Raw genomic sequence first — 24,356 nt, forward strand, 5'->3', positions numbered from 1 at the left:
AGCCTGCAGCGCTCTGTATGGCAGGCAACTGGGCAGGAAATGCTGCATCCACTCCGTAAACTCGCCTGGGCCTCGTGAGGACGGCCAAGGACGAGGGGCACTTTGGTGTGTGGGCAGAGTCTGAGGTCTGGGATCGGCTCCTCATTTGTCAGCTGAGTCCCATACACTTATCTGCTTCATGGGAGTCTTGTGAGGAACTCACTGGGGAAAAGTGTGGAATGCTTAGGAAGGCGACTAGTACAGAGTAAGCACTGAGAAATGTTAGATGCTATTATTATCATTATCATTACTTCACAGAAATTAAAGCAGTGTGAACTCGAAAAATGGGATTTCGCCTTTCTCCAGCCACAATGATCCTGTTTTGTAGCCAACTCACTCCCACTGCCAGGCCTTTGTATTGGCTGTTCCTGCTGCCTGGAATGTTCTTCCCCCAGCTCTTGGCACAGCTGGTACCTCTTGCTCATGCAGGTTGTACCATCCAGGTTACAGTAACCAGCCCTTCCCCGCCCACCAGCCTGCCCCATCAGTCACTCCAAACCCCTCACCCTGTTATTTCCTCTATGATACTTAAACCATCTAAAATTACCTTGTCTATCACGGGTCTCCCCAGCTAGAACGTGAACCCTAGGACAGTGAGGATCTTCCTGTCTTGTTCACTGTCCAAGCTCCTTTAGCCTCTATGCTCTACTGCCTATGTACTAGATTGCTTACTGGATGTGTCTTTGCAAAGCTAAAAGAAATCCTAGAAACAACCTAAATGTCCAGCGACAGCGGAAAGGTGCACTAAAACATGGTCTCTTCATACTGAAGAATGTGGGTCTAGCTGTTAAGGAGAATGAGTCAGGGGCACCCAGCTGGCTCCGTTGGTAGAGTGTATGACTGTTGATCTCAGGCTTGTAAATTCGAGCCCCACGATAGGCACAGAGATGACTTAAAAATAAAATATATTTTTTTAAAGATTTATTTATTTATTTATTTATTTATTTATTTATTTATTTATTTATTTATTTATTTATGATAGACACAGGGAGAGCAAGAGAGAGAGAGAGAGAAAGAGAGAGAGAGAGGCAGAGACACAGGAGGAGGGAGAAGCAGGCGCCACGCCGGTAGCCCGATGTGGGACTCGATCCCGGGACTCCAGGATCGCGCCCTAGGCCAAAGGCAGGCGCTAAACCACTGTGCCACCCAGGGATCCCCTAAAAATAAAATCTTTAGAAAAAAATGAGTCAGATCTGTATGCAATGACTTGAAGGAATATGCCCCCTTATTAACTGAAAAAATCAAGTCACAAATATGTGTGTCTTGATCCCCTTTGGCGGGAGTGGTGAGGCAGAAAGAAGAAAACAATCAATAGATGCATACACACATCCTTACAAGCACAGAAAAAGGCAAGGGAGAGCGCATCTACCAAACTTGCCAAGGGCAGAAAGCATATATGTTGTGTTCACTACTGTATCTCCAATCCTGACAGCAGATACTTAATAAATACTCCCTGCCTGAGTAAATGATTACCTTCCGGGGAGGGGATTTTATTTTATCTTATTTTTTTAAGATTGTATTTATTTATTCATGAGAGACACAGAGAAAGAGAGAGAGCCAGAGACACAGGCAGAGAGAGAAGCAGGCTCCATGCAGGAAGCCCGATGTGGAACTCGATCCTGGGACCCCAGGATCATGCTCTGGGCCAAAGGCATGCACCAAACCGCTGAGCCACGCAGGGATCCCTGCAGAGGGGATTTTAGAGTGGAAGGCGGTACCTACTACTTTCTTTACTTCTCTGTGTTGTTTGAAATGTTACAACAAGCGTGCATAACCTTTTTAAAGCCAAATCCAACCCATTCGCACACACACAAATCAAGTCCATGACCAGAGCCCTCCTGAGCAACGGGAGCAGTAACAGTCTTAAAGAAAGCACAGATGCATGAATTGGGCCAGTAGCCTCTCATTCTAAAAGCTAGAAACAGACGCTTTGAAGGAGATGATGGCTTAATTCTCTTATTAAAACATAAATACATTTAATTTAGATTTTGCGAGTTAAACCCATAACAAGGTTAAGCTATTACCATAACTGGCATCATTTTTTTAAATCTAAATTTGAAATCTATCAGCTAAATAGGTCTTACGGGGGAAAAAAAGGCGCCAATTACTGCACATTCTAAATTCCATTTTTGATTTACCACCTGACAACTGCAATGTCTGAAAAACAGGCTCACATTTAACTCTTAGACCATTCCACACAGACTGCTAAAAAGCCATGTGCTGTTGTCACTAACGAAGACCAAGATTTCTTTAAAAGTCACTGCTTTATCTCCTCGGATTAAAAAAAAAATAGGTAAATTTGGTGGCCATCACAAATGTTACTCAGATCACGGGTTCCCATCATCAAATGAAATCACAATGACAGGTTTCTGCCAACAGACTTAAACCTACACAGGGATATAATAAATTCCCTTCCCAGCCTCTTCAACGGCATGTGCGCTGCCTCCCCAAATGCCCGGGATGGCTGCCTTCCCATACAGAATATTCTAACTCACTGACAGAGTATAACTTTTGAGAAAGAAATTAATGACTCGCCTAAAACGTGGAGGGGAGAGGAGGGATGGGCCCCCTGGAAATTAAATCTTTATGCCACAGCTGGGGCCACCATAATCAGGCCAAGTCCATATTGTCTTCTCTGCCCCTTACTAATGTTTTACATGCATTAATCCTTGATCTAAAAGAAACAACTCAACCTCATCGGGAAAGACCATCTCCAGTCCCAAAAATGGACTTGGGTGCCCACAAGATGGGAGACCATGATGGGCCAATGAATATGGCGTTTCTGTGAAATGGCAGCGCCATCCTTCTTGCCAACCAGCTAGACCCGGGAAGGCTGGAGGAGAAGAGTGACTCCCAAGTTTCTGGCTTGGGCAACTAGGTCACTGTTGGCCCATTTGCGGAGATGGTTGTGACTACTGGGTCTGAGAAGAGAAGTTTTGGTTGAACATGCTGAGTTCATGGTGCCCAAGGGACAGTCGTCAGGGGACATCAAGGAAGCAGAGGCTCCGCATCTAGAGCTGGAACTCAGGGGGCTAATATAGCCCTGAGACAGAGTCACATACTTGCAGCCCTGGGGTGATACATAAAGAACTGGGGTGAACGTGCTGGCTTGGGGGGAGGAGTGTAGGAGAGGTGAGCAGAGGGCTGCTGACAGCAGGCCAGTGCCATCTCTCCTCTGGCTCTTATAGTATGAATGTTCCACAATTCAATCTTTGGTGAATAAAAATTAGGGCGGAGGGCACTAATCTCATTCCTGCTCTGCTCTGTAAATAAACAAAAGCAGCCAAGACCTATTAAGAGAAACAAGATATGTTTATTAAGTGCTTACCATGCACCCTGCCCTGTGCTAAACGCTAAACATGAATTATCTCCTGGAATCATCAAAACAACCCTGGCACAAAATCCTGTGACTACCATTTCACAGATGGGACACTGAGGCTGGGAGTGAACGTGTGGGGGAGCTCAGGGCTGTCATGTCACAGCCCACAGTGAGACAGTCTCTAGGCCAGATGGAGAACACTGAAGAACAATTATAATACATGAGAGCTGCTACTTAGTAAGAGATGGCTCTGGACTAGGAATACAATCTCAGCAAATGCTTACAACCCTATGAGGCTGATGCTGTCATCCCATTTTACAAATGAGGAACCTGAGGCTGCAGGAGAGGAAATCAACTAGATGGGAGGTCTCCCCAGGAGGCCTGACGGAGACTACAAAGCCCCACCCTCAGAGGGTCTCTGGGACGAAGGGAAAATGCTGAATAAATGATAACATTTATTGAATGCCGACTATGCGCCAACTGCTGTTCTAAGCACTTTACACACAATGTTCTCACCGCATCCTCAAAACAACTCCATGAGGTGGCTGCTATCAAAACCCCCATTTTACAGATAGGGAAACCGAGCCACGGAGAGGTGAAGTCAACTGCCCAAGGTCACAAGGCTGATAAATGGCAGAGCCTAAATTTGAATTTGGGTCTCTTCCTTCCAAACCAAAGCTCACAAAATAATTTCGGTTAACAGCAGCCATCCTGCACTGAGTGCTAAGTACGGACTTGGCCCCTTACACGCACACCCTCAACTAATCTTATGCTACAGATAATACCTTCACCCTATTTCTTGGGAGCCAACAATAGCGCAAACATGTAGTAAATGCCTTCCATGTGCCAAATGCTTTATTCGCCATATCTCAACATCTCAATAGAATGCCCAGCAAAAGGCACTCTTCCTTCCGTTTTATCTAAGGGAAAACTGAGGTTCGGTGCGGGTTCCCTAGATGGCAGCTCCCGAGTGGCAGAGGCAGGACGCGAACCCACCGCTACCCGACTCCCACTCCATGCTCCACCATACAGTGCCGGGTAGCATGTCCCGAAAGTTGAGCCATGCGGGCACAGGTCCGGCCAGGTCCGGAGGGCGTGAGTCCCGGCGCCGCCGCCCCCAACAACCGGTGCCCACACCCGGCCGTCCGCCGGGTCTCCAGCCCGCGCTGACCTCGGGGTCCGAGCGGACATCGATTCCCCCCGCCACCCTTGCGTGAGGCCGCCCCTGCACCCGAAGCCACATACCTGGGCGTCCTAGCTGCCCGCCCCGCGGGCCCCACGAACCCGGCGTCCGGCCCCGCGCTGTTCGCTGGAGACGCCGCCAGCTCCAGTGGCCCGAGTGACTTCCAGGCTGCCCACTTCCAAGCCGCTTCGCGCGAAGCCTCCTGGGAACTGTAGTTTCGCCCTAGGCGGCAGCAAACTGGGAAAAAAAAAAAAAAAAAAGAGGCCTAACGCGCAGGTACTGCCGGGAGCAGTAGGCGCAGCCCCGCACCGCCTTCTGGGAATGGTAGTCCACCTGTCGCCTCGCTGCCGCTCCAGTCTCCAGAGCACTTCCGCAGCCCCGAGGGGCGTGAGGGATGGAGGCGTGTCTTCTGCAGACTCCAGCCGGGTAGCCGAGCTCTTGGCTCCGCGAGGGCGGTTTTTCCCTTTCTCCCAGTCCTGTCCGCCTCCAACCTTCCTCCGGCTGACTCACCAGCCCTTCTCCGTCAGGCGCGAGGCACTTACCCCGAGGGCGCGAGCCTCGGGAGAGGCGGGGACAGCGGAGCTGTGCGCTAGACCCCCAACGGAGGGGAGCGGCAGAGGAGGGCGTCTTTGCGCGCTCGCGCACGCGCGCTCGCTGGCCAACACGGGCCTAAATGCCGCGAGCCCCCGCGGGGAGACTTTTTTTTTCCCATTCGAACGCGCGCGCGCGCGCGGAATCGCGCTCTGGGCTGCTTCCTTACCGGGCACGCGCCAGTGCGCACGCGCGCTCCCCCCTTCGCCGCGGTCGCTCTGCGCCGCGCGGGGCTGGGGGGCTAACCGCTCGGTCCGCGGAGTCTTCCCGCGGCATCCCCAAGGTCGCTAGCCAGGCGCTCCTTCTAGGTCTGCTCCTTCACATAGGAGCTCTCGGGTGTCGCCACACACGCCGTACCCGTCCCTTGTCGGGATTCCTGTCGTCGCAGGTAACAGGCATGGATGGCCCCAGCCTTGAAGAGGCGGGCGCGCCCTCCCTGCCCACGCCGAGGGCCGGGCGGCCGGATGTGTAGGGGCCTCGGGTGTGGTGGCCTCACCGGCCCCGGCAGCTCCAGGGCTCTTGCTTCCACGGGAGCCTCAGGACCACCACCCAGAAGGCTGCCCGGAGGCCCTGTTAGCCACCCTCCGGTTGCTCACACATTCTGAGGGTGTCTACTGCTTGTTGAGTACCGACAGCCTGGGAATTGTGTTCAGATTTAGTCCCCCTACAGACATAATCAAGAATCCGAACCTTTAAAAAAAAAACAAAAACAAAAAACCGGATGTTAATCACTCCAACTCCATTGGGATTAAAGAGGAAATTGGCTCAAGTGCAAGGTCCTCTATCAAGAAAATCCACTCAATACCATTCCCACTTCATTCATTCTTCCAAGAAGATGCTCCGTTAAGACTTGAAGCTGGGAAATACATATTCTTCCTGGGAGAGGGCAGAGGGTCATTCATTCAACAGAAATGTGTTAAGCGCTTACTTCCTGCCAGGTTGGGTGATTATGGGGACACGGGGAAGTCAGGACAAACTGGGTTCCTACCCGGAGGGAGCTAAGTCCAGTGGGGTTATCAGACCACTCTCAGGGACAATCTTAAACAGGAGTATCCAACAGAATTATTATGCAACCACATATGCCATTTTCATTATTACATTAAAAAATTAAAGAAACGGGTGAAATCAATTTTAATATTTTATTTAACCCAATATATCCAAAATAGTTATGTTTACATTGCTTCAATTTTAAAATTTCATTTAAAATGAAATAAAATTAAAACCGAGGCATTAACAAAGATACTCATTTGTGGTGTGGGCTGTCGTGGCAAAAGGTTGGAAACTGCCCAATGTCCATTAATTATTAAGTTTGGATAAATAAATGATCAATACCATGCTGCTGGCAACTGCTGAAAAATGAGACCAACCTATATGTATTAATATGAGTTAATCTCTATGATATATTAGGTGAGGGAGAACACTGCAGAACAGTATATATAGTGCATTACCATTTGAAGGATACCTTTTACATATATGCTTGAGTATGTACAGAACACCTGTAGAAAGACACAGCGAGGGCTATCTTTGTGAAGGGCAAGCAGGGATAGGTTCTCATGTGTGACTTTTTCATTATACGCTCCTTGGTTATCTTTTGAATATTTTTTAGCATGTCCATTTAAAAAAGTTGTTTAAATGGAGGATGCTAGCTAAGTCATAGAATCATCATAAGAATTAAATGAAACAAAGATGCCTGGGTGAGTCAGCGGTTGAGCCCAGGGCCCAGGGTGTAATCCTGGGGTTCTGGGATGGAGTCCCACATCGGGCTCCCTGCATGGAGCCTGCTTCTCCCTCTGCCTGTGTCTCTGCCTCTCTCTCTCTGTCTCTTATGAATAAATAGATGAAATCTTAAAAAAAAAAATTAAATGAAACAATATATTTAAAATGCCTAATCAGTTCCCAAGATTGCCTCTGGCATTACAGCCCCCCCTGACTAATTAGGCCCTTCTGATGCCAGTTCTCTGTAACCTTGTCCTATAATGTGAGAGCCGCCTATGAGGCCATGGGGTTCATGCAGGACATATCTCAATGTGTGGAGCACACATCACCCCCCTTCTGGGTGGCCAAGTCTCCTTGTTATATGTACTCACAGGGCTTTGTTCCTTTCCTTTTTAAAAGCAAATCAATAGCATAATCTGTTTTAACCTTGAGAAGATTAAAAGTTGCAGAAAAGTTCAAATAATATAACCCATCACTCAAAATTTCTCATTGTAATCAATTTTATGACTACTCTTTGATGTCTGCCTTCCCTGCTGAACTATAAGCTCTATGGGGTAAGAACTGTATGCCCTCTGGGTCATACACCTAGCCACACAGTGACCCTAAGGGAGCCCAGGAGCCCAAGAGTCTCATGGAGTGCAGTGCCCCCTAGAGCCATTTCTCTTTATTACAAGGGCAGGACTTGCTGGAATCTGGCCTTCCATCTCATCACATTGGAGAGTGCAGCTAAGAGAAGGATGTAGTGCAGTGCCCAGTCATAGACCTGGTTGGCCTCCATAGTCAATAGGACATACCAAACCTTGGCCCCAAATACTAACTCCCCTAAATTGACTGCAGGGTTTGAATTCTCCCATTAGATCATCTTTGGGTTATCAAGATATTAAAAAGTCAAGACTATTGGAATTAAGGCAGCTTTTAGGGACAGATAATGGGATTAGGGAGTCAAATGTGAGGAAACTTTAGGAGAGAGGTTTCCTCTGAGGGTGACCTGAGGAAGCTAGTATATAGGGAATGAGAGAATGGCAAAATTAATAATAATAATAATAATAATAATAATAATAAACAGAGGCTTGGGGTTTGAAGACCTTCTTTCTTACTAACTCTGAAGGAATGTGCCCCCAAAGGGTCCTTCCTAACCGCTTACTTTTTGCAGGCTAGCCAAGAGAACGTTGGATCCAGAGGAGATGTTAGAAACAATGCAAACTGATGGCAGTGACCGCAAATGTGTTACAAATGACTACTCTCTGAGCAGCTCTGGGGCCTCAAGGAGGAGCCAGTGGGGTAAATGTGAGCTGAAGGGCCTGGCCCACTGGGCCATCCACTAATGTGCAAGATTGGAATGAAGCAGCTCACACTGGCTCCAGAAATGTCCAAAGGAGCAGCAAGTGGAGTGGTACAGGGGAATAGAACGGGAAAAGGTATGGCAGGGGGGCAGCATGCAGCCTTGGGGAGAGTAGAAAGAGGCAGAGGGGATGTTAGTGTCTGACAGCCAGCCACCAGTTCCCACTAGTGGGTCTGTGGGTCAGAGAGCTTCCTTGGCATCAGCTGCCAGAGCCTCTTCCTCCTCTAACATGGTAGTGGAATCCTGAACAATGGATTGAATCTTAGTCTTGAATCTGTCCCATGTAGCCTGAACACATCCCTTTCCCCCCCTGAATTCATATTCCTTATAATTTATAATGCAGATAATACTCTCTGCCTGTCGGAATTCTTTTGAGACGGAATGAAGTGATGTGAAAACTTTTTTGGGAGGTGGATCTAACCCACTCTATACACTCTATACACATTTTGCCTGCTACTTCCCCTAAATCCAGCCACCAAGTCTCTGTGGTAACACAGGGCCTGGGCTTAGCAGTGCCAGAGGGTGGGTTCTGCTGACCTTACCTCAGGAGGTGCAGGCCAAACTGATCTGAACTCCCAATTACTCCAGGTAAGTGGTTCTCAGATTTGAGTGCGTTTAAGATCGGAGAGATTGTAAAACTGACTTGGGGGCCCTACCGTCAGAGTTACCAATTCAGTAGGTCTGGTGTGGAGCCCAATAATTTGCATTTCTAACAAGCTCCCAGTGCTGGCCTAGGGTCTCACCCTAGCAGGAGCTACTTCAAACCCAAAGTTCATCAGTTTTCCTTCATCTGTTTTCCTTCATCTGGCAGGCACAAGGATGGCCTCCATTGCCCTCTGCTGGCCAGACTATAAATTTAGCTGTCATGTTTCCAGAGCAACTGAAAAGTACAAAGTATGGGTTGGAAAGATAAATAATTGTCTGAGAACCAAACCAGCCTAAAAACAGCGGGAATCACTGTTTGTTGCTTCAGAGTTTACTTAAAAAGGAATTCACAGGAATTATCCTATTTGATCTTTTCAACAATCCTGTGAAGCAGGCAAGGCTGGCAAACATTTTACAAATAAAGAACACAAGCCCATCATCAGACCAGGAATGCCCCCTGACAGAGGGGGGCTTATAAAAGTAGCATTCCCAACCCAAGAAGGAAAAGTAGAGGTTTGTCTTCATGAAGGCCAAGAAGAAGGAAAGGGGGAAGAGGATGATGAACAGCCGATGCATCATGTGTAGGATAGCTACATGATTCCACAAGCCTGGGCAAGCCTGCAAAGCCAGAGGGCTAAATCCTTTCTCCAGTAGTACAAGGTGGGGTCTGACTCTTAGTCCTAGAGGCCCTCTCATTTCAATTTCCTATTTCAGTAGTCAGACATGAATGTCCATAGAGTCACCTAGGGGACTTGTTAGAAGTGAAGGCCTGTGGGTCCCACCGCCATGGTTCTGTGTCAGTAGGTCTAGGACAGAACCTAGGGATTTGTATTTTAGGAAAGACTCTTTCCCTAGGAATCCTGGTACATGAGGTCCAGAGACCACACTCTGGGAACTCCAAGCCCTTGCAAATGCTCTCTTGACACACCACCAGTAGCAAAGAAATGCTATTTGTTCGTGACAGTATTCCTTTCTAGACCCCTTCCCTGCTTCCTTCACCCATAATATCCTGTGGGGTTATGACAGCCAGTGTTTTTTTTCTTTTAAATTTATTTATTTATGATAGTCACGGAGAGAGAGAGAGAGGGACAGAGACACAGGCAGAGGGAGAAGCAGGCTCCCTGCACCGGGAGCCCGATGTGGGATTGGATCCCGGGTCTCCAAGATCGCACCCTGGGCCAAAGGCAGGCGCCAAACCGCTGCGCCACCCAGGGATCCCAATGACAGCCAGTGTTAAGATTCAATCCTCAACTCTTTTATTCACCCTCCGCAAGCCTCAATTTCCTCATCTATAAAATGGGGTTACCTCACTGGGCCTCAGTGAGAATTAAATGAGAATGTGTGTCTTGTGTTAGTTCCTGACGTTCAAAAAAGTGTTCCATACACAAGAGTTCATGGATCTTGACTCCTGAGTCCTAATTACTCAAAGAGTAATAATGGCTAAGCTGGCCTCTTTTGGATTCCCACAGGTTTTTAAGCAACGGTCCTGAGGAGGACCAGGGAATAATCAATGTGATGTCTTCCACGAGACTCATTCCCCTGTGGAAGGATTTTAAATATCTCATAAATGACATCATACATAAAAGCAAGGTAATACATATGTAGGACATAAACATGTTATTGGCCTCTATCTATCTTGATAGTTATGAGCGCTTCAGAGAAGCATAGGTTTTCCAGGGATACAGGAAGCAGGCACAGTAGACTATAAGACACTTGTCACCTTAGTAGGAAGTGGGCCATCCATTTTCAAATGAATGGCCTAGGGAATCTCTTGTGAGTACATTTTGATAGTGGAAGGTGAACACTTTAGAGCATTGTCAGAAGAGCCAACCTTTTGGGGAGAGATATTTTTCTAAAAGAGAAGGGAGAAGGCACTGACAGGACATCTGCCAACCTCAGTTTCACTCTGGTTTGCTCTGTGTAAACCATCCCAGGCACGTGTGTCCTAGCACCTGCTCTATCACTGAGGAATAATACATACTGCATATAAATTATCTTCCTCTGTCAAGTTTAAAGGCCAGGTAGGGTGTTAAAGTCTTAACTTTGTGCACATTTAAGTGTTAAAGACTTTAAAGTGGTGCTGAATTTTGTCACGCTCTGTTACAGTGCATGTAGGTCTGCAGTGGCGCACTTGCCTGGGTAATGTGTCTTTTATGACCTATGTACCTTGTAGAGATAGAGGGGGGAGTGTTAGTGAATAGGCATGTTGAGAAGAATATCTGTTTTCCCACACTGTGAAATTTGCCCATTTAGGCCCTGTAGCAGTTTGGTTCTCTCTTGTGTTGGGCATGTGTTACTTGCTTGTGAGGTGTTAGTATCCTACAAGTGATAAGTTGTGCATGTGTGGGTATAACAGGCATGAGGCATGACCTCAGGAAATGCTTCAGTTGTGACTTGTGTGAGAATATATTTAGCACACGTGTGTCCTGGTCTCTTTGTTTCATGCCATGCCTCTCTCCAGCAAACGTCAGAAGACCCAAAGAATGAGGTGGTTGTGCTGAGCGACCAGTCCCAGATACTGTTCAGAGAGTCTCGCCATCCTCAAAACATGCCGCTTATATGCCATTACTTCAGTGAGGCCAACTTCTTTGCCTCCCTCTCTTGGGTGACAAGCTCCAAAGAAATACAGGTAAAACTGCCGAGCCTTTCTTCTCCTTCTTAGCTCATTCGACAGGGGGCTGTGCCCACTTAAGCTCTCACCCAACTGACAAAGGGAAATCTACCTCTTGAATGAGAATTGCCTAGATCTAGGATTCTCTCTCCTCACTTCTCCCAATTACAGTCTCCCCCTGAATAGATTTTTTGGGTCCCCTAAAGTAGGCCAACGTTAGAGAAAGGGTCGCAGGCTTCCTGCTTCTACAGATTTCCAATTCCCATAACCAAGGGGTAAAAACACTGAGAGCCTTCCAAGTCCTCTTCAGCACAAGCACAGAGGAAAATAGCTGAATATTTTGCCCTTTCCCCTTCTACTAACTTTTTTAGGCATTGTCCATCTTATTTTTTGTAGGCCGTAGTATGGATGAAGAGCAAATCTGAGGACCTGGTCGAGAAGAGAACATTCTCCATGAGTGAACGACTGCCGCCCATCCAATCCATGGTCCACACAGGTTCCTTTCATATCCTCGTGGTCTACTGTGGTGACCTGCTCCTGCGGCTCTTTGGGGACCACTTTTGGTCATTCAAACCCCTGGGTATAGTGCCCTGTCACTTCAACATCAACTGCCTCTGCTATGACCCGGAAATGAAAATGCTTCTGTCGGGCATCCTGGGGGCAGTAGTCACCTGGAGCATCGAGAGGAGTGGCAAGGGCCTCCAGATAGCCTACACGGTTCCCATGCCTGGTGACGAACTTGTCCAGGACATCAGGCTGAACGGCCCCAATGGCTCTCTGCTAGCACTGTGCGAGACGGTGGTGAGGGTCCTTGAGCGCCAAGGCCAAGGCCAGCTTGGAGAGGTTCAGAGGTTCACTTCCACCACCAGTGGCTCCTCTATCACTTGCTGCTTCACCTGTTTTGACCAGGACTTCCTCTATGCCGGAAATAAGACTGGGGAAATCCAAGTATGGGGCCTCATGCGGGGAAACTACCTCCACAGTTTCAAGGCGCATGTGTCAACAGTGATCTGTATCCGCAGCCGGCCAGAGGCCCACACCCTGCTAACAGCTGGCAAGGAAGGCTTAATCAAGGAGTGGAGCCTGACCTCGGGGAACCTGCTGCGGCGGCTAGAACTTGATGAGGAACTGTACGGGCTCCAGTTTATTGACAACACGACGTTCTTCTGCCAGACTACCCATACTTTCTCCTTGCGCCGTCTGCCTTGCTTCTATAGCCTCTTCAACGTCCTCAGCTCTGCTGCCCAGCAGCTGCGTCGGGTCCGCTGTGGTGATAACTGGTTCCGGATCCTGTGCACTACCGCAGATGGCTTATTGCACTTTGTGTCCCCACTAACTGGGGATCTTCTGGTTCTTACCTGGCCCTTCTCGATCCTGGACCAGGCTGTGGATTGGGCTTACGACCCAGAAAAAGAGGAGCTCTTTGTAGCAACAGGCAATGCAGAGGTGCTGGTGTTTGACACGACCCGCTGCCCTTGCCCAGCCAAGTATCTCTTGTGCACCTCACCGGATTCTCAAGACTGGGTGCAATGCCTGGCTTATGGGGATTTTCACCTGGGTCGGGGTCTACAGGGACTCATGTTCTCTGGACACCAGAGTGGTATGGTAAGAGTGCTTTCCCAGCACCACTGTGCCCGAATAGAGAAATTCATGCACTTTGGACCTATCCTGGCACTCACTACACTATCTGGGGGGCTTCTTGGTAGCCGAGAAAATGCTTTGCTCTGTTCCTATGGAATGGATAACTACGTGCACCTATCAGAGGCTGTGCTTGAGGGGAGGAAAGTCCATTTGAAACCGCTTGCCAGCATTCTCAGCAGCTGTCACCTAAGACACCTGATACTCTTGCCCAAGTCTGTAGGTGCCATCACGGAGACTAACTGCCTGCGTCTCTGGAAGTTCCATGATTTTCTGTCCTCTGAGTCACAGGAAGGCTCATCGTTTATAGAGACATTGCCTCTGCACCAGTGCACCATCACATCCTTTGATGTCTGTCTGTCCTTGAGTCTTTTTGTCACAGGTGGTATTGATGGGTCTGTCCGGGTCTGGAACTTCCATGGTAGACTTGTAGCTATGCTGGACTCATCACTGCACTTTGGCCCACTCTGCTTTGCAAATGACCGGGGTGACTTGCTTGTGACTTTTAACCAGAGTCTTTATCTGGTGTCCTGTCTAAAACTGCTTCACCCAAGCCTGCTGGCTCGCCTTTCCTTTATGAGCATGACAGATGACGTGCTAGAGGCCCCTAAACCTTTCACACCGAGCTTCTTCTTCTCCTTTGAGACCATGTTTGTGCCCAAGTATATCTACCTTGGAAAAGGGCAACAGGAATTAGTGGGTCTGGAGAAACTTGTCAATAAGCGGGCCATTGCCTTTGACCATACAGTGCCACACGTCATAGAAGAAGATGAGCAGGGGAGCACTGTGTTACTGTCTGCCTTCAGATATGACTCCTTGTATGAAGAGGAAACCAGTCAGACAGATGTGAGCAAACCTCCTCATTACGTGGTTCCTCCCCAACTACAGCTGACTTCTTGGGATGGACTCAACCCTTACCAAATACTGCGATGCTACTTTGGTCATGGGAGGAAATGGCTCTTAGCCCCTGATTGCTACATCCCCAACTCAGTAATTCGTGCCCGTCTTTGGCCAGAGGGTAGTCCAATATACCTGCAATGCAACCTGCATTCACCCATACAGGAGATGGAATGGGACAAGACCCAACAATTCTTCTTCTGGCACAGAAAGGTAAGAGCTCTCAGTGATTTCAAACCATATACACAGGAAAAGGAAGATGAAAGCTTCCTAGAAATGAGAATGTCCAAGGATGTAACCTACAGTGTCCTTACAGACTCAGCAAATCGCAGTTGGCTAGGGAGAAAGATGAGTGAAATAGCTATTAATAGTCTGGTGGAGACAATCCTCTGCATCATGATTCACGCTTCTCCACTGAAGTACCAATGCTGTATTGGTGCATTGGGGCAAATCTTTGCCTCTTACGAAGTGTCTTCATCCTTGCGCTCTGAAACAGCCCATCGTCTACTGGATGATACCACCAATTCCAACCCACTGATCCGAGAGCTAGCCTGGGAAGGGCTAAAGCGTCTAGGAATGATTACTCATCTCTTTGCCATGCCACTGGCCCAAGGACTGATGGACAAGGATGAAAGAGTGAGGAGTAAGGCCCTGAGCCTCATGACTGACACTGGAGTCCACACTAAGTCCTCACTCCTACACCTGATCCAGAACCGAGAGACCTTCCGGAAGATGCAGTAAGTTCTTTGTGCCTTCTGCAGTTTCTGACTAGCCTCTACTTTTCTTCTCCCTTACCCTTCCTTCACTATCTCTTCATACTTGTCCATTAACTCTTCCTGTCCTTTTTATCTTTCATAGTCTTTTTCCATTCCTAGACCATCCTGACAATCCTGATTGCTCCTTTGTCTCCATTTCTTCTCTTGCTCCTGTCTGTCCCCTACCTTTTGAGTTCCCCTTTTCATCCTTTTCTCCTACCCCTTTTGTCCCCATACACACCATTCATTGCCACCTGGCTTTCTAGACTTCTTTCTTCTTCGCCATCATTTACCTTGACATATACTGTCTTGTTTTGGCCACTATGCCAGGCCCCCTTGCCCTTTTGCACAGCAGTTCCTTCCTTCTCTTTCTTGTTGTCCTTGATTCACCATGGTCCTTGATTCACCATGGTCTTTCCTCTCTTTGACTTTCAAAGGCAGGAAATGATTGGAGAGGAATCCCTAGATCATCTGCTGGGGATGCGGGCCACAGATCTCCAAATCCTACATAATCAAGTGGAACAGCGACTGAATGAAAACCTGACCTTGTCAGAGGGACACAAAAAGCCTGCTTTTTCTTTAGAGGTCTCAAAGACTTCTTCACATTTATCCCTTTCCAAGAAATCTGACAGAATTCCCCAAGAATCTGAAGTTGCCATCAAGCCTGGCAAAGGCCAAAGACGGGGCCGAGCAGGGGGCAAAAAGCGCAGTACGTATGGAGTGATCTAGCTCATGCCTAAGGGTCCCTGAGAGGCAACGTATTTAGGGCTAACACAGGTGAAGAGATATCAACCATGTAGGACTAGAGAGAAGTAGACAGATATTTTCATAGAAAGAAACTTCCTAGGAAGAATCTACCCAAACTCAGGGACACTCCAAGGCTTATCTCCGTAGGATTTGGAAGGGGGGGGGGAACACTGGAATACAGTAAGGGGAATCCTTTTTTTTTTAAAGGCCTTACCCCCTTCTGTTGCTACTTTTTTTAAATGACAATTCCTCTTAGCTCATACCATTAGTGGGAAAAATGTGATCTAGGCACCCCCATGCCTTCCTTATCTCCATTTCCTGATCTTCCCTGCAGCCCGAAAATTGTGGCGGACCCTCAAGAAGATAAAAGAGGCTGGCAAAGAGCCGGGTCCCTTAGAGGGTGAAACTGACCAGAGTGAAGCTGCACCAGTTTTGGTGGAGGATACAGCCACCCATTCTAGAGTGTCTTCAACCATCAGTTTAGTAAAGATTTCAAAAGATGGTGAACAACCTCCAGAGAAAGACACGTCAAAAGACCATTTTGCATTGACCCTGAAGCTGCTGAGGAAAATACATGACAGAAAAGGCAAGAAAAGAACAGTTCAGAAACCCATAATGAGGGGCAAGAAGAAGACAAAAGAAGCTAAGTTTACAATCAAAGAATCTCTGGCTGCTGTAAAGGAAGAGCCAGTCGTGAAGCAGCTGAAAGCCAAAGGGCGGGGTGCCTCTGGAGCACCTGGCCGCAAGGCCACCACTGAAGATGGCGCATCATGGCGAGATGATCTATGTCGTCTTATGACCCTGAGAATATCTGGTTCCCAAACAGAAATGTCAGAGGCTCTAAACATGGAGCTAGTGACCATGGCTCAGGAGGTGCTGGCAGATAAGCGGCCCAGTTGGGAACTTTTTCAGGAGATCTGCCCTTTGTTGGAGAAAAAAAGTGAGATTCTGCTTGAGGACCTAGACTGGGATGTAGCCTGGCCAGAGGAGAAACCAATTTTTATTCATGAAGGGGCAATTAGAGAAGACATAATGACCGAAAGGGAGGACGAGATACCAGAGGTGCAAGAGCAGGTGCAAGAGGAAACAAGGGACATGCCGTACTTGCAGGAAACCCAGGTGATTCCCAAAAAAGGCAAGAAAAAGAAAGCTATCTTTTTAAAATCTGATGGCCTAACTAAGGGACAACAAATACCAAAGAAAGAAGAGAAGAAATTTAAGAAACCCTTTAAGCAAGAGAGGAAAGAAGTTCAGCAGGAAATAAAAGGGGATAAAAAAGAGAGGAAAGTGAGCAAAGAAGAGAGGGATGTGAGTCAGTCAGTAAAGGAAGTGGCCAAACCAAAGGAGGAAGTAGCCAAGCAGGAAGAAAGGCCAGTTACAGATGAGAGGAAGCTGTCCTGGCAGGACTGGAAGAAGTCCTGGGATGAGTGGAAACAGGGCCATGGTGAGACAAAGATATCCTGGGATGAATGGAAGAAAGCTTGGGACAGGAGGAGTCTTGGGGAAGAGGAGAAACCACAAATGGATGAAAAGAAACCACTCTCAGAGGAGGAAAAGCTGGATGAGGACAAGAAGCAGAGATGGGATGAGTGGGCAGAGATCTGGGAAAAGGTAAAAGCCAAGCCCAGTGAGGATGAGGAGAAATTGGCCCTAGAAGGAGAAGAATTGTCTCAGGAACAGGGAGAACAAAAAGAGCCAATGTCAAAAGAGCAAAGACAGATCCAAAAAGAGTATAAACAGGCCTGGATCGAGAGGAAACGAGCCCAGGCCGAAAGGAAACGAGCCCAAGAAGAAAGGAAGCTGGCACAAGAAGAAGAGAAGCTAGCCCAGGAAGAGAGAAAACTGGCCCAGGAAGAAAGAAAACTGGCCAGGGAATATGGGAAGCTGGCTCAGAGGGACAGGACAATGGTCCAGGCAGAGAAGAAGTTTGTCTACAAAGAGGAAAAACTGGCCCAAAGAGAAGAAAAGCTAAGCCAGGAAGCAGAAAAACTGGCCCAGAGAAAGAAGAAACTGGCTAAGAAATTTGAGGAACTGGCTCAAGAAGAAGAGAAAATAGCAAAGAAAGGAGAGAAGCTGGCTGAGGTAAAAAATATATTGGTCAAGAAGATCGAAAAACTGACCCAAAAGGAGCAAGACCTGGCACTGCAAGAAAAGGAAATAGCTCAGGAATTGGAGGAGCTGACATGGGAAGAGGAGGAACTGGCTCGGAAAGAAGAGGAACTGAATCAGGAATTGAAGGAGCTTGCTGAGGAAGAGGAGGGTCTGGCTCAGGAAGAGAAGACACTGGCCTGGCAAGAGCAGAAACTGATTAAGGAAGAGAAAACACTGGCCCTGGAAGAAGAACTGCTGATCCAGGAAGAGAAGAAACTGGCCGAGGACAAGGAGAAACTGCCTGCGGAAGAGGAAAGGCTGGCCCAGAAAAGGAAGAAACTGATGGAGAACAAGTTAAAACTGGCCCAGGAAAAAGAAAAACTGGCCCAGGGCAAGGAGAAACTCACAAAGAACAAGAATATACTAGCCTGGAGGGAGAAGTCTTTGGCTCAGGAGAAGGAGAATCTGCTTCAGGAGAAAGTGAAATTGGCTCAGAAGAAAGAGAACTTCCTCTGGGTCAAAGAAAACCTCACCCAGAACAGAAATAAATTAGTTCAAGCAAAGGAGAAACTGGACGTGTATAAGAATAAACTTGCTCAGGTGGAGAAGAGGCTGATAGAAGAAAAGGAAAAAGTTTTGCAGAAGAAGCAGAAGCTGGCCGAAGCAGAGCAAAAGCTGACCCAATTAGAGGAGAGTCTGGCTGAGAAGCAGCACAATCTAGCCCAGGACAAGATGGAAGTAGCCAAGGAGAAGAGGACAGTATTTCAAGAACTAAAACTGCTCAGAGGAGACTGGGACAGCACCAAGGAAGAAAAGGCACTGGGCACAGAAATTAAGAGACTGGCCCAGGAGAAGATAAGGCTGGCTGAGGGAAAGCAAATTCTCTCCACCGGAGAGACTGATGAAACCTTAAAACAGAGAAGACTGACTAAGAATGAACTAGAACTAATCAAGAGAAAATTGTCACTAGAGGAGAAGATACTGAGATATGAGGATAGGATATTGGCCACAGAGCAAAGGGACATTGCCAAGGAAAAACTGGAACTTACCAGAGGAGGGAGAGTATACGCCCAGGAAGAGAGGAAGCTAGCAAAAGTAATGAGGAAGTTGGCTAAAGAAAAGGAGGGTGCTGCCAAGCCACAGTCAAATGTGAGCAGCAAAATCTTAAAGGCACTTCAAGACCTTACCAAAGAAGAAATGAAACTGACTCAGGAGGAAATAGAGTTGACAAAGATGAAGAGGAACTTCTTTGCTAAGGAAAGGAAATTGAGCAAGGAACAAAACAAACTTGATGCCAAAGAGTGGGATTTTTCTGAGGAACAACCAGAAATAAGCAAAGATGAGAAGAAACTGGCTAAGAAACAGAGAAAACTGGCCAAGGAAATGAAAAGAATGATAAAGAAAGAGAAGAAAATAATGGAGAAAGAAAGCAGGTTGGCCAGGCAACAGAGAGAGGTCATACAGGAAGAGGAGGAGGAGGAATTAACAGAGGATGAGGAGGTAATTCCACTGCTGGGACAGAAAAAAGGAAGAAAGCTAAAGACCATGGATATACCACAGAAAGAACTTCCTGGTCATGAGGAAAGCAGAGAGAGCCTTTCTGAAGAAATGGAAAGCTTAGTAGGTGAAGTAGAGCAAGAGAGTTTGTCTGAGGAAGGGGAAGAGGAAGAAGAGGAGGAGGAAGAGGAAGAGGAAGAAAACAAAGGGGAGGTGGTAGAGGAGCAAAGGGAGGTGGTAGAGGAGGAGGAAGAGGAGGGAAAGAAGAGAGAGGCAGAGAAGGAGAAAGAGAAGAAGGAGAAGAAAAAGAAGAAGAAGGTGCAGAAGGGGGAGAAGGAGGAAGGGGAGGAAAAGGAGGAGGGAGAAGAGAAGAAGGAAGGGGAGAAGGAAGAAGGGGAGGAGGAAGAGGAAGTGTTTGAAGAGGAGGAGGAGGAAAGCATCAGTGAGGAAGAGTCAGAAAGTCTGAGTGAGGAAGAGTTGGAAAGTCCGAGTGAGAAAGAAGAGGAGAAAAGATCATGGGAAAAAGAGATCATAAGAAAAGAAAAGTTATTTAAGTCACCAGTGGAAAAACAAAAGGACCAAAAAGGAAGAAAAATAATTCCCTCTATTGGAAAAAGAATCCCTGATATCAAAGACACTGCTCTACAGCTGAAAGTTCTGAAAATCCCTTCCAAGAAAGTGATCTCCATAGCTCTGGGCAAGCAAGAGAAGATACTAGTGCCAGTGTCTATGAAACAAGTATCCTGGGAAGACAAGGCCAGAGCACTTGAGACATCCAGGATACTTCCAGAGTCAAGGTTTAGGGATAAACAAGGAGAACTGCTGGAGAAATATAAGCCCAGACCTCTACAACTTTTGGATACAGTTTTGGAGTCCCCAGAGCCAGGCTTAAAGACTCCATATTTATTTCAAATATTGAGGAAGACCATAGAAGCTCACAAACTCCAAGGCAAACCACTAGAGCCCAAGTGGCAGTGGATTTTGCAGCATCATCCATATCTGAAAGGAATGACTGAGGTACAATTACCTGTGCCCCAAATTTGGGACAAGGGTGCTCAGGTAAGACTCTCAGATATCGAGTGGATCCACCATGTCCTAGAAGAGATGGAGGCAGGAGAACAGCTTTCTAGGGATAGTTTCCACAGATTGTGCCAGCTTCTCAAAGACCTCACCTCAAAGGGAAACTTAGGTTGGATACATCTGGCTCAACTTAAAGCTATTGTACACCGTCACAAGCAGGTCCTGGAGTCACGAAGTGCACGGATCTCAAAACCCAGTAAGGAGCCCATGGATCCAAGGTACCTGAAAGTGATCCCACCTATAAAAGGAAAGGAAAAGGAAGGCTGGTTAAAACCTTTGGCTGTCCCCACACCAACGTCCCCATTAGATACCCAACAGATTCTGACCCCAAAGGGTGTAAATTGGCATCTTCTAGGAGAGCCTTACCGGAGTGCACGGGCAGAGCAGGTATCTGCTGCTCTCAAGGAGATGGAGATGCAACACTTCCATCCTGCCACAAGAGACATTTTCACAGGTGCCCATGCCTCTGTGGAAAAACAAACCCTAGCACTGATGTTTCAAAAGGACTTCTGGGTTTTTAAGGACAAAGGCAGGTTTCCCAAATTGCCCAAGCTGGAGAAGAAGGTAGAGCCCGTCTCTAAGAAAAAGGAAGAGGTGCCTCTCTGGGAGACATTTGTGGCTCTGTACTATGTCTTGCGGATGTTGCAGCAACGATATGCAAAAGACCATGCTGCTTGGATGGAACAGTTCTACCAACTCATGGACATGTACCAACTTAAGTCACCTCGAATCCAGAAGCTGCTACAGGAGCTATTACTGAGAGAGGAACCCCAGTCCCAAGAGGTCATCTCCATGGAGGCCCTAAATGCCACAGAGCTAGCTCCTGGGGAGCGGTTGTTCTATCATCTGTTTTGTAGTGGCTCTAAAGGCTCTAAAGGTCCTCTGGAGTTCCAGGAGGTGGTGTCCCTCCCAGGTCAGAATAACGTCCGTACCATGCTTCCCATGGGCATTGCTCAGTATGGGATCTTAGAACTCGCTTGGAAGAGCCTGCCCCAAGCTGATATTCACCTTACCAAGGAAATGCCCCATATTGTTGCCCCCACCCCCTAATTTGAGACTGACTGGAGGTCAGGACTTTTCATTCCCACCTGGAGGGAGGCCTTGTCACCATAATCTAGACTCTTATCTCTAGGACCCACACAGAGGTAGGGCCAGGCCAAAGCCCTTTCCCTACCTAGCTGCAGAAACCAGCTTCCATATGTGGAATAAAGAGGAAGTTCTCATTTGCAGCAGCCCTGTAATGTGTCCCTGTTCCTCGGACATTGCTTCTCCAGAGGAGTGGCCAGGGAGACCATCTATATATATGCTCCTGAGAATGGGAAAACATCCCAAAAGCCAGTGGGTGCTCACACTCTGGAGGTCTTCAGGCAGAAGAATCTTTCCTGTCCTCTTCCTTCCTTGCCTTCCTCCAACCTTCCCTAAAGACTATGGGAAATAAAGCACCTGGCACAAAAATGAATATTTGGCATGAATATAAGAGGCACTGACATAGTAGAAAGAAAATGGAATTTAGAATCAGAGGACCTGGCATAGTTTTTAGAGGTTCACAGTGGAGGCAGACTCTATTTCCCTGTTCATGCTGATGACTGGAGTCCTAAACAGCAGGTATGGTGGGTGTTGAGGGGACCCTGAGAGTGTCTCATGAGTTACTTCCCTCTACCAATGAAGAAGACAAGTGTTAAAGGGAAGGAGTAGTAAAGTGAAAGAAGTTGGCCCTGCCAGTAACTGTGTTCCTTCCCTGATCTCCTCTCCCCACCATGAAAACTTCAGAGTTGCCTTTCTCCAGGTAAGCTGAGCCTTCTATTAGCTTCTACCAAAGAGCCTGTCTAAGCCATTTGCCATCCTTCATCGTGACGTCTCCTTTGTTATTCTATTCCCTTTACCTGAGTTTGGGTTTTTTGGGAGAAGTCACAGAAAGAGGGCAAGATAAAATTCTGAAAAGTTGGGAGTCATCTCAGATGCCAAGCAGTATAGGCCTACAATCAAAAAGGATGACTGACCCAACAGTTGGGCAAGGCAACAGAAATAAGGATGGCCCAGTTGGCTCTGCAGCCTTGACTTAAATAATTTCTCCTTTTTGGCCTCTGTCTAGGTCAAAAAAGAACAGTGCACAAATTACAAAGATCAGGCATGAAAGAGGCATGAACATCACTAAAGATCCTACAGGCATTATAAAGATAAGGACTGTATACTATGGATAGCTCTATGCCCATAATTTTGACAATGTAGATGAAATGGACAAATTCCTTAAAACTCCCAGAATACCTAACTCATTTTTCAGGATATCAGTGGGTCCCCTGGTGAAAAACAAACAAGAATCTGTGACAAACAGAACAACAAAGAAAACTAGTCTAGCTGTTGTGGTCCTAGAGTCAGGAATTCTATGGATGGCTCTTCAGAGGAGCCTTAAAACCTTGGTACTGGCTGTGATACTCTAGATATCCTCTTGTCTCTGCCAGAATGGCAGAGAGCAGAACTTGTTTGTATATTTTTTTATTTTTTATTTTTTTTTTATTTATTTATGATAGTCACACAGAGAGAGAGAGAGAGAAGCAGAGACACAGGCAGAGGGAGAAGCAGGCTCCATGCACCAGGAGCCCGACATGGGATTCGATCCCGGATCTCCAGGATCGCGCCCTGGGCCAAAGGCAGGCGCCAAACCACTGCGCCACCCAGGGATCCCTATTTTTTTATTTTTTAAAAAAGATTTTATTTATTCATGAGAAAGACACACACATCGAGAGAGAGAGAGGAGAGAGAGAGAGAGAGGCAAAGACACAGGCATAGGGAGAAGCAGGCTTCCGGCAAGGAGCCCGATGTGGGACTCAATCCCAGATCCTGAGATCATGCCCTGAGCGGAAGGCAGACACTCAACCACTGAGCCACCCAGGCATCCCTTTATTCTTTTTTACTATAAAAAAATTTCAATCACAAAAGTAGAACAGTATTAAAACAAACCTCCAGATCCCCATCTCCTAGATTTAATTGTAAACATCTTCCAAAAATTGCTTCATCTATTTTTTCTTTGTATTTTATTTTATTTTTATTTTTTTATTTATTTTATTTATTTTTTATTTATTTATGATAGTCATACAGAGAGAGAGAGAGGCAGAGACAGGCAGAGGGAGAAGCAGGCTCCATGCACCGGGAGCCTGATGTGGGATTCGATCCAGGATCTCCAGGATCGCGCCCTGGGCCAAAGGCAGGCGCCAAACCGCTGCGCCACCCAGGGATCCCTTTTCTTTGTATTTTAAAATAAATCCCAGACATATTTCAACCCTAAATATTCTGATACTCCTCCCTAAAAAAAATAAATTCTCTTACATAATGATTTCACATCTAACAAAATTAATAATTCCTTGAAGTCATTCAATACTCTATGTAAATTTCCTGGTTGTCCCCTAAAACGTCCTTTTATACTTTTTCTGAATCAGAATTCAAACAAGGTCTACATACTGAATTTGACTATTATGCTTCCTAAGACTCTTTTAATCTTAAACACTAATACTACCCGGTTTTTCATACCATTGATTGTTGAAGACAATCAGTTATCCTGTAGATTTCTCCATGTTAGGGGTTTTCTGATAGAGCAGAGTTTTGAAACCTGAGGTCTGGATGTGCTCAAGGGTCCCCAAAGCTCCTGAAATTAGATGGAAAAGAATGTACTAGGTTGCCCCCCTCACCCCCAACTCTCTGGCCATTGGAAAGAGTCTGTAGCTTTCATCAGATTCGCCAGTCCCTGAAACAAACATGTTAAATCACCACTTAAGGAAAGAGCAGAAGACACCTGGGCTTTAGCTCAAATACTGCCAGTAATCAGTTGAATGACCTATAACAAGTACCCTCCCTTTCCTGGGCCCTAGATTTTTCATTTTTGATGGGACAATTACATTTAAGACCTCTCTGGGATATTAAAAAAGGGTTTCCAGCCCCACATCTTTCTCCCAGAATATGTGCTCAGGATAGTGTGAAAGATTTTCCCTATTTTGCACAGCTAGCAACTGCTCTGAACCAGGAAATAGGTAATAGGGAGTTGAACTTGGGTAAGACCTCAAAGGGAAGAGGACCTTACATTTCCTGGAAGAGTACTATATGCTCAAATTCAAGTGACTGACTGAAGACATCAGACTGACATTGTGAAATGGATCCTGACAGCACAAAAGAACTCCTATATGGCTTATCCCTGAGCACTGAGTCCCGGGGCA

General features: G+C 46.9%; 2 protein-coding genes across 3 annotated transcripts in view; one reads left to right on the forward strand and one right to left on the reverse strand.

The window, feature by feature from the left end:
• Positions 1–5,158, reverse strand: part of SIPA1L3 (signal induced proliferation associated 1 like 3) — a 235,714-nt gene extending 230,556 nt beyond the window's left edge. For both annotated transcript variants that reach the window (XM_055309713.1, XM_055309710.1), the window contains exon 1: positions 4,604–5,158. The gene's annotated coding sequence lies outside the window, so the exon portion shown is untranslated. The remainder of the gene's footprint in view (positions 1–4,603) is intronic.
• Positions 5,159–10,350: 5,192 nt separating this feature from the next.
• WDR87 (WD repeat domain 87) lies at positions 10,351–21,201 on the forward strand. The gene is made up of 6 exons (XM_055310259.1): positions 10,351–10,425; positions 11,297–11,464; positions 11,843–14,718; positions 15,174–15,445; positions 15,818–19,389; positions 19,447–21,201. The coding sequence occupies exons 1-6, from the start codon at positions 10,351–10,353 to the stop codon at positions 21,199–21,201; spliced, it is 8,718 nt and encodes a 2,905-aa protein (XP_055166234.1).
• The last annotated feature ends 3,155 nt before the right edge of the window (positions 21,202–24,356 follow it).

This window comes from Nyctereutes procyonoides, unplaced genomic scaffold (genome assembly GCF_905146905.1).
Source record: "Nyctereutes procyonoides isolate TBG_1078 unplaced genomic scaffold, NYPRO_anot_genome, whole genome shotgun sequence".
Taxonomy (NCBI): Eukaryota; Metazoa; Chordata; class Mammalia; order Carnivora; family Canidae; genus Nyctereutes; species Nyctereutes procyonoides.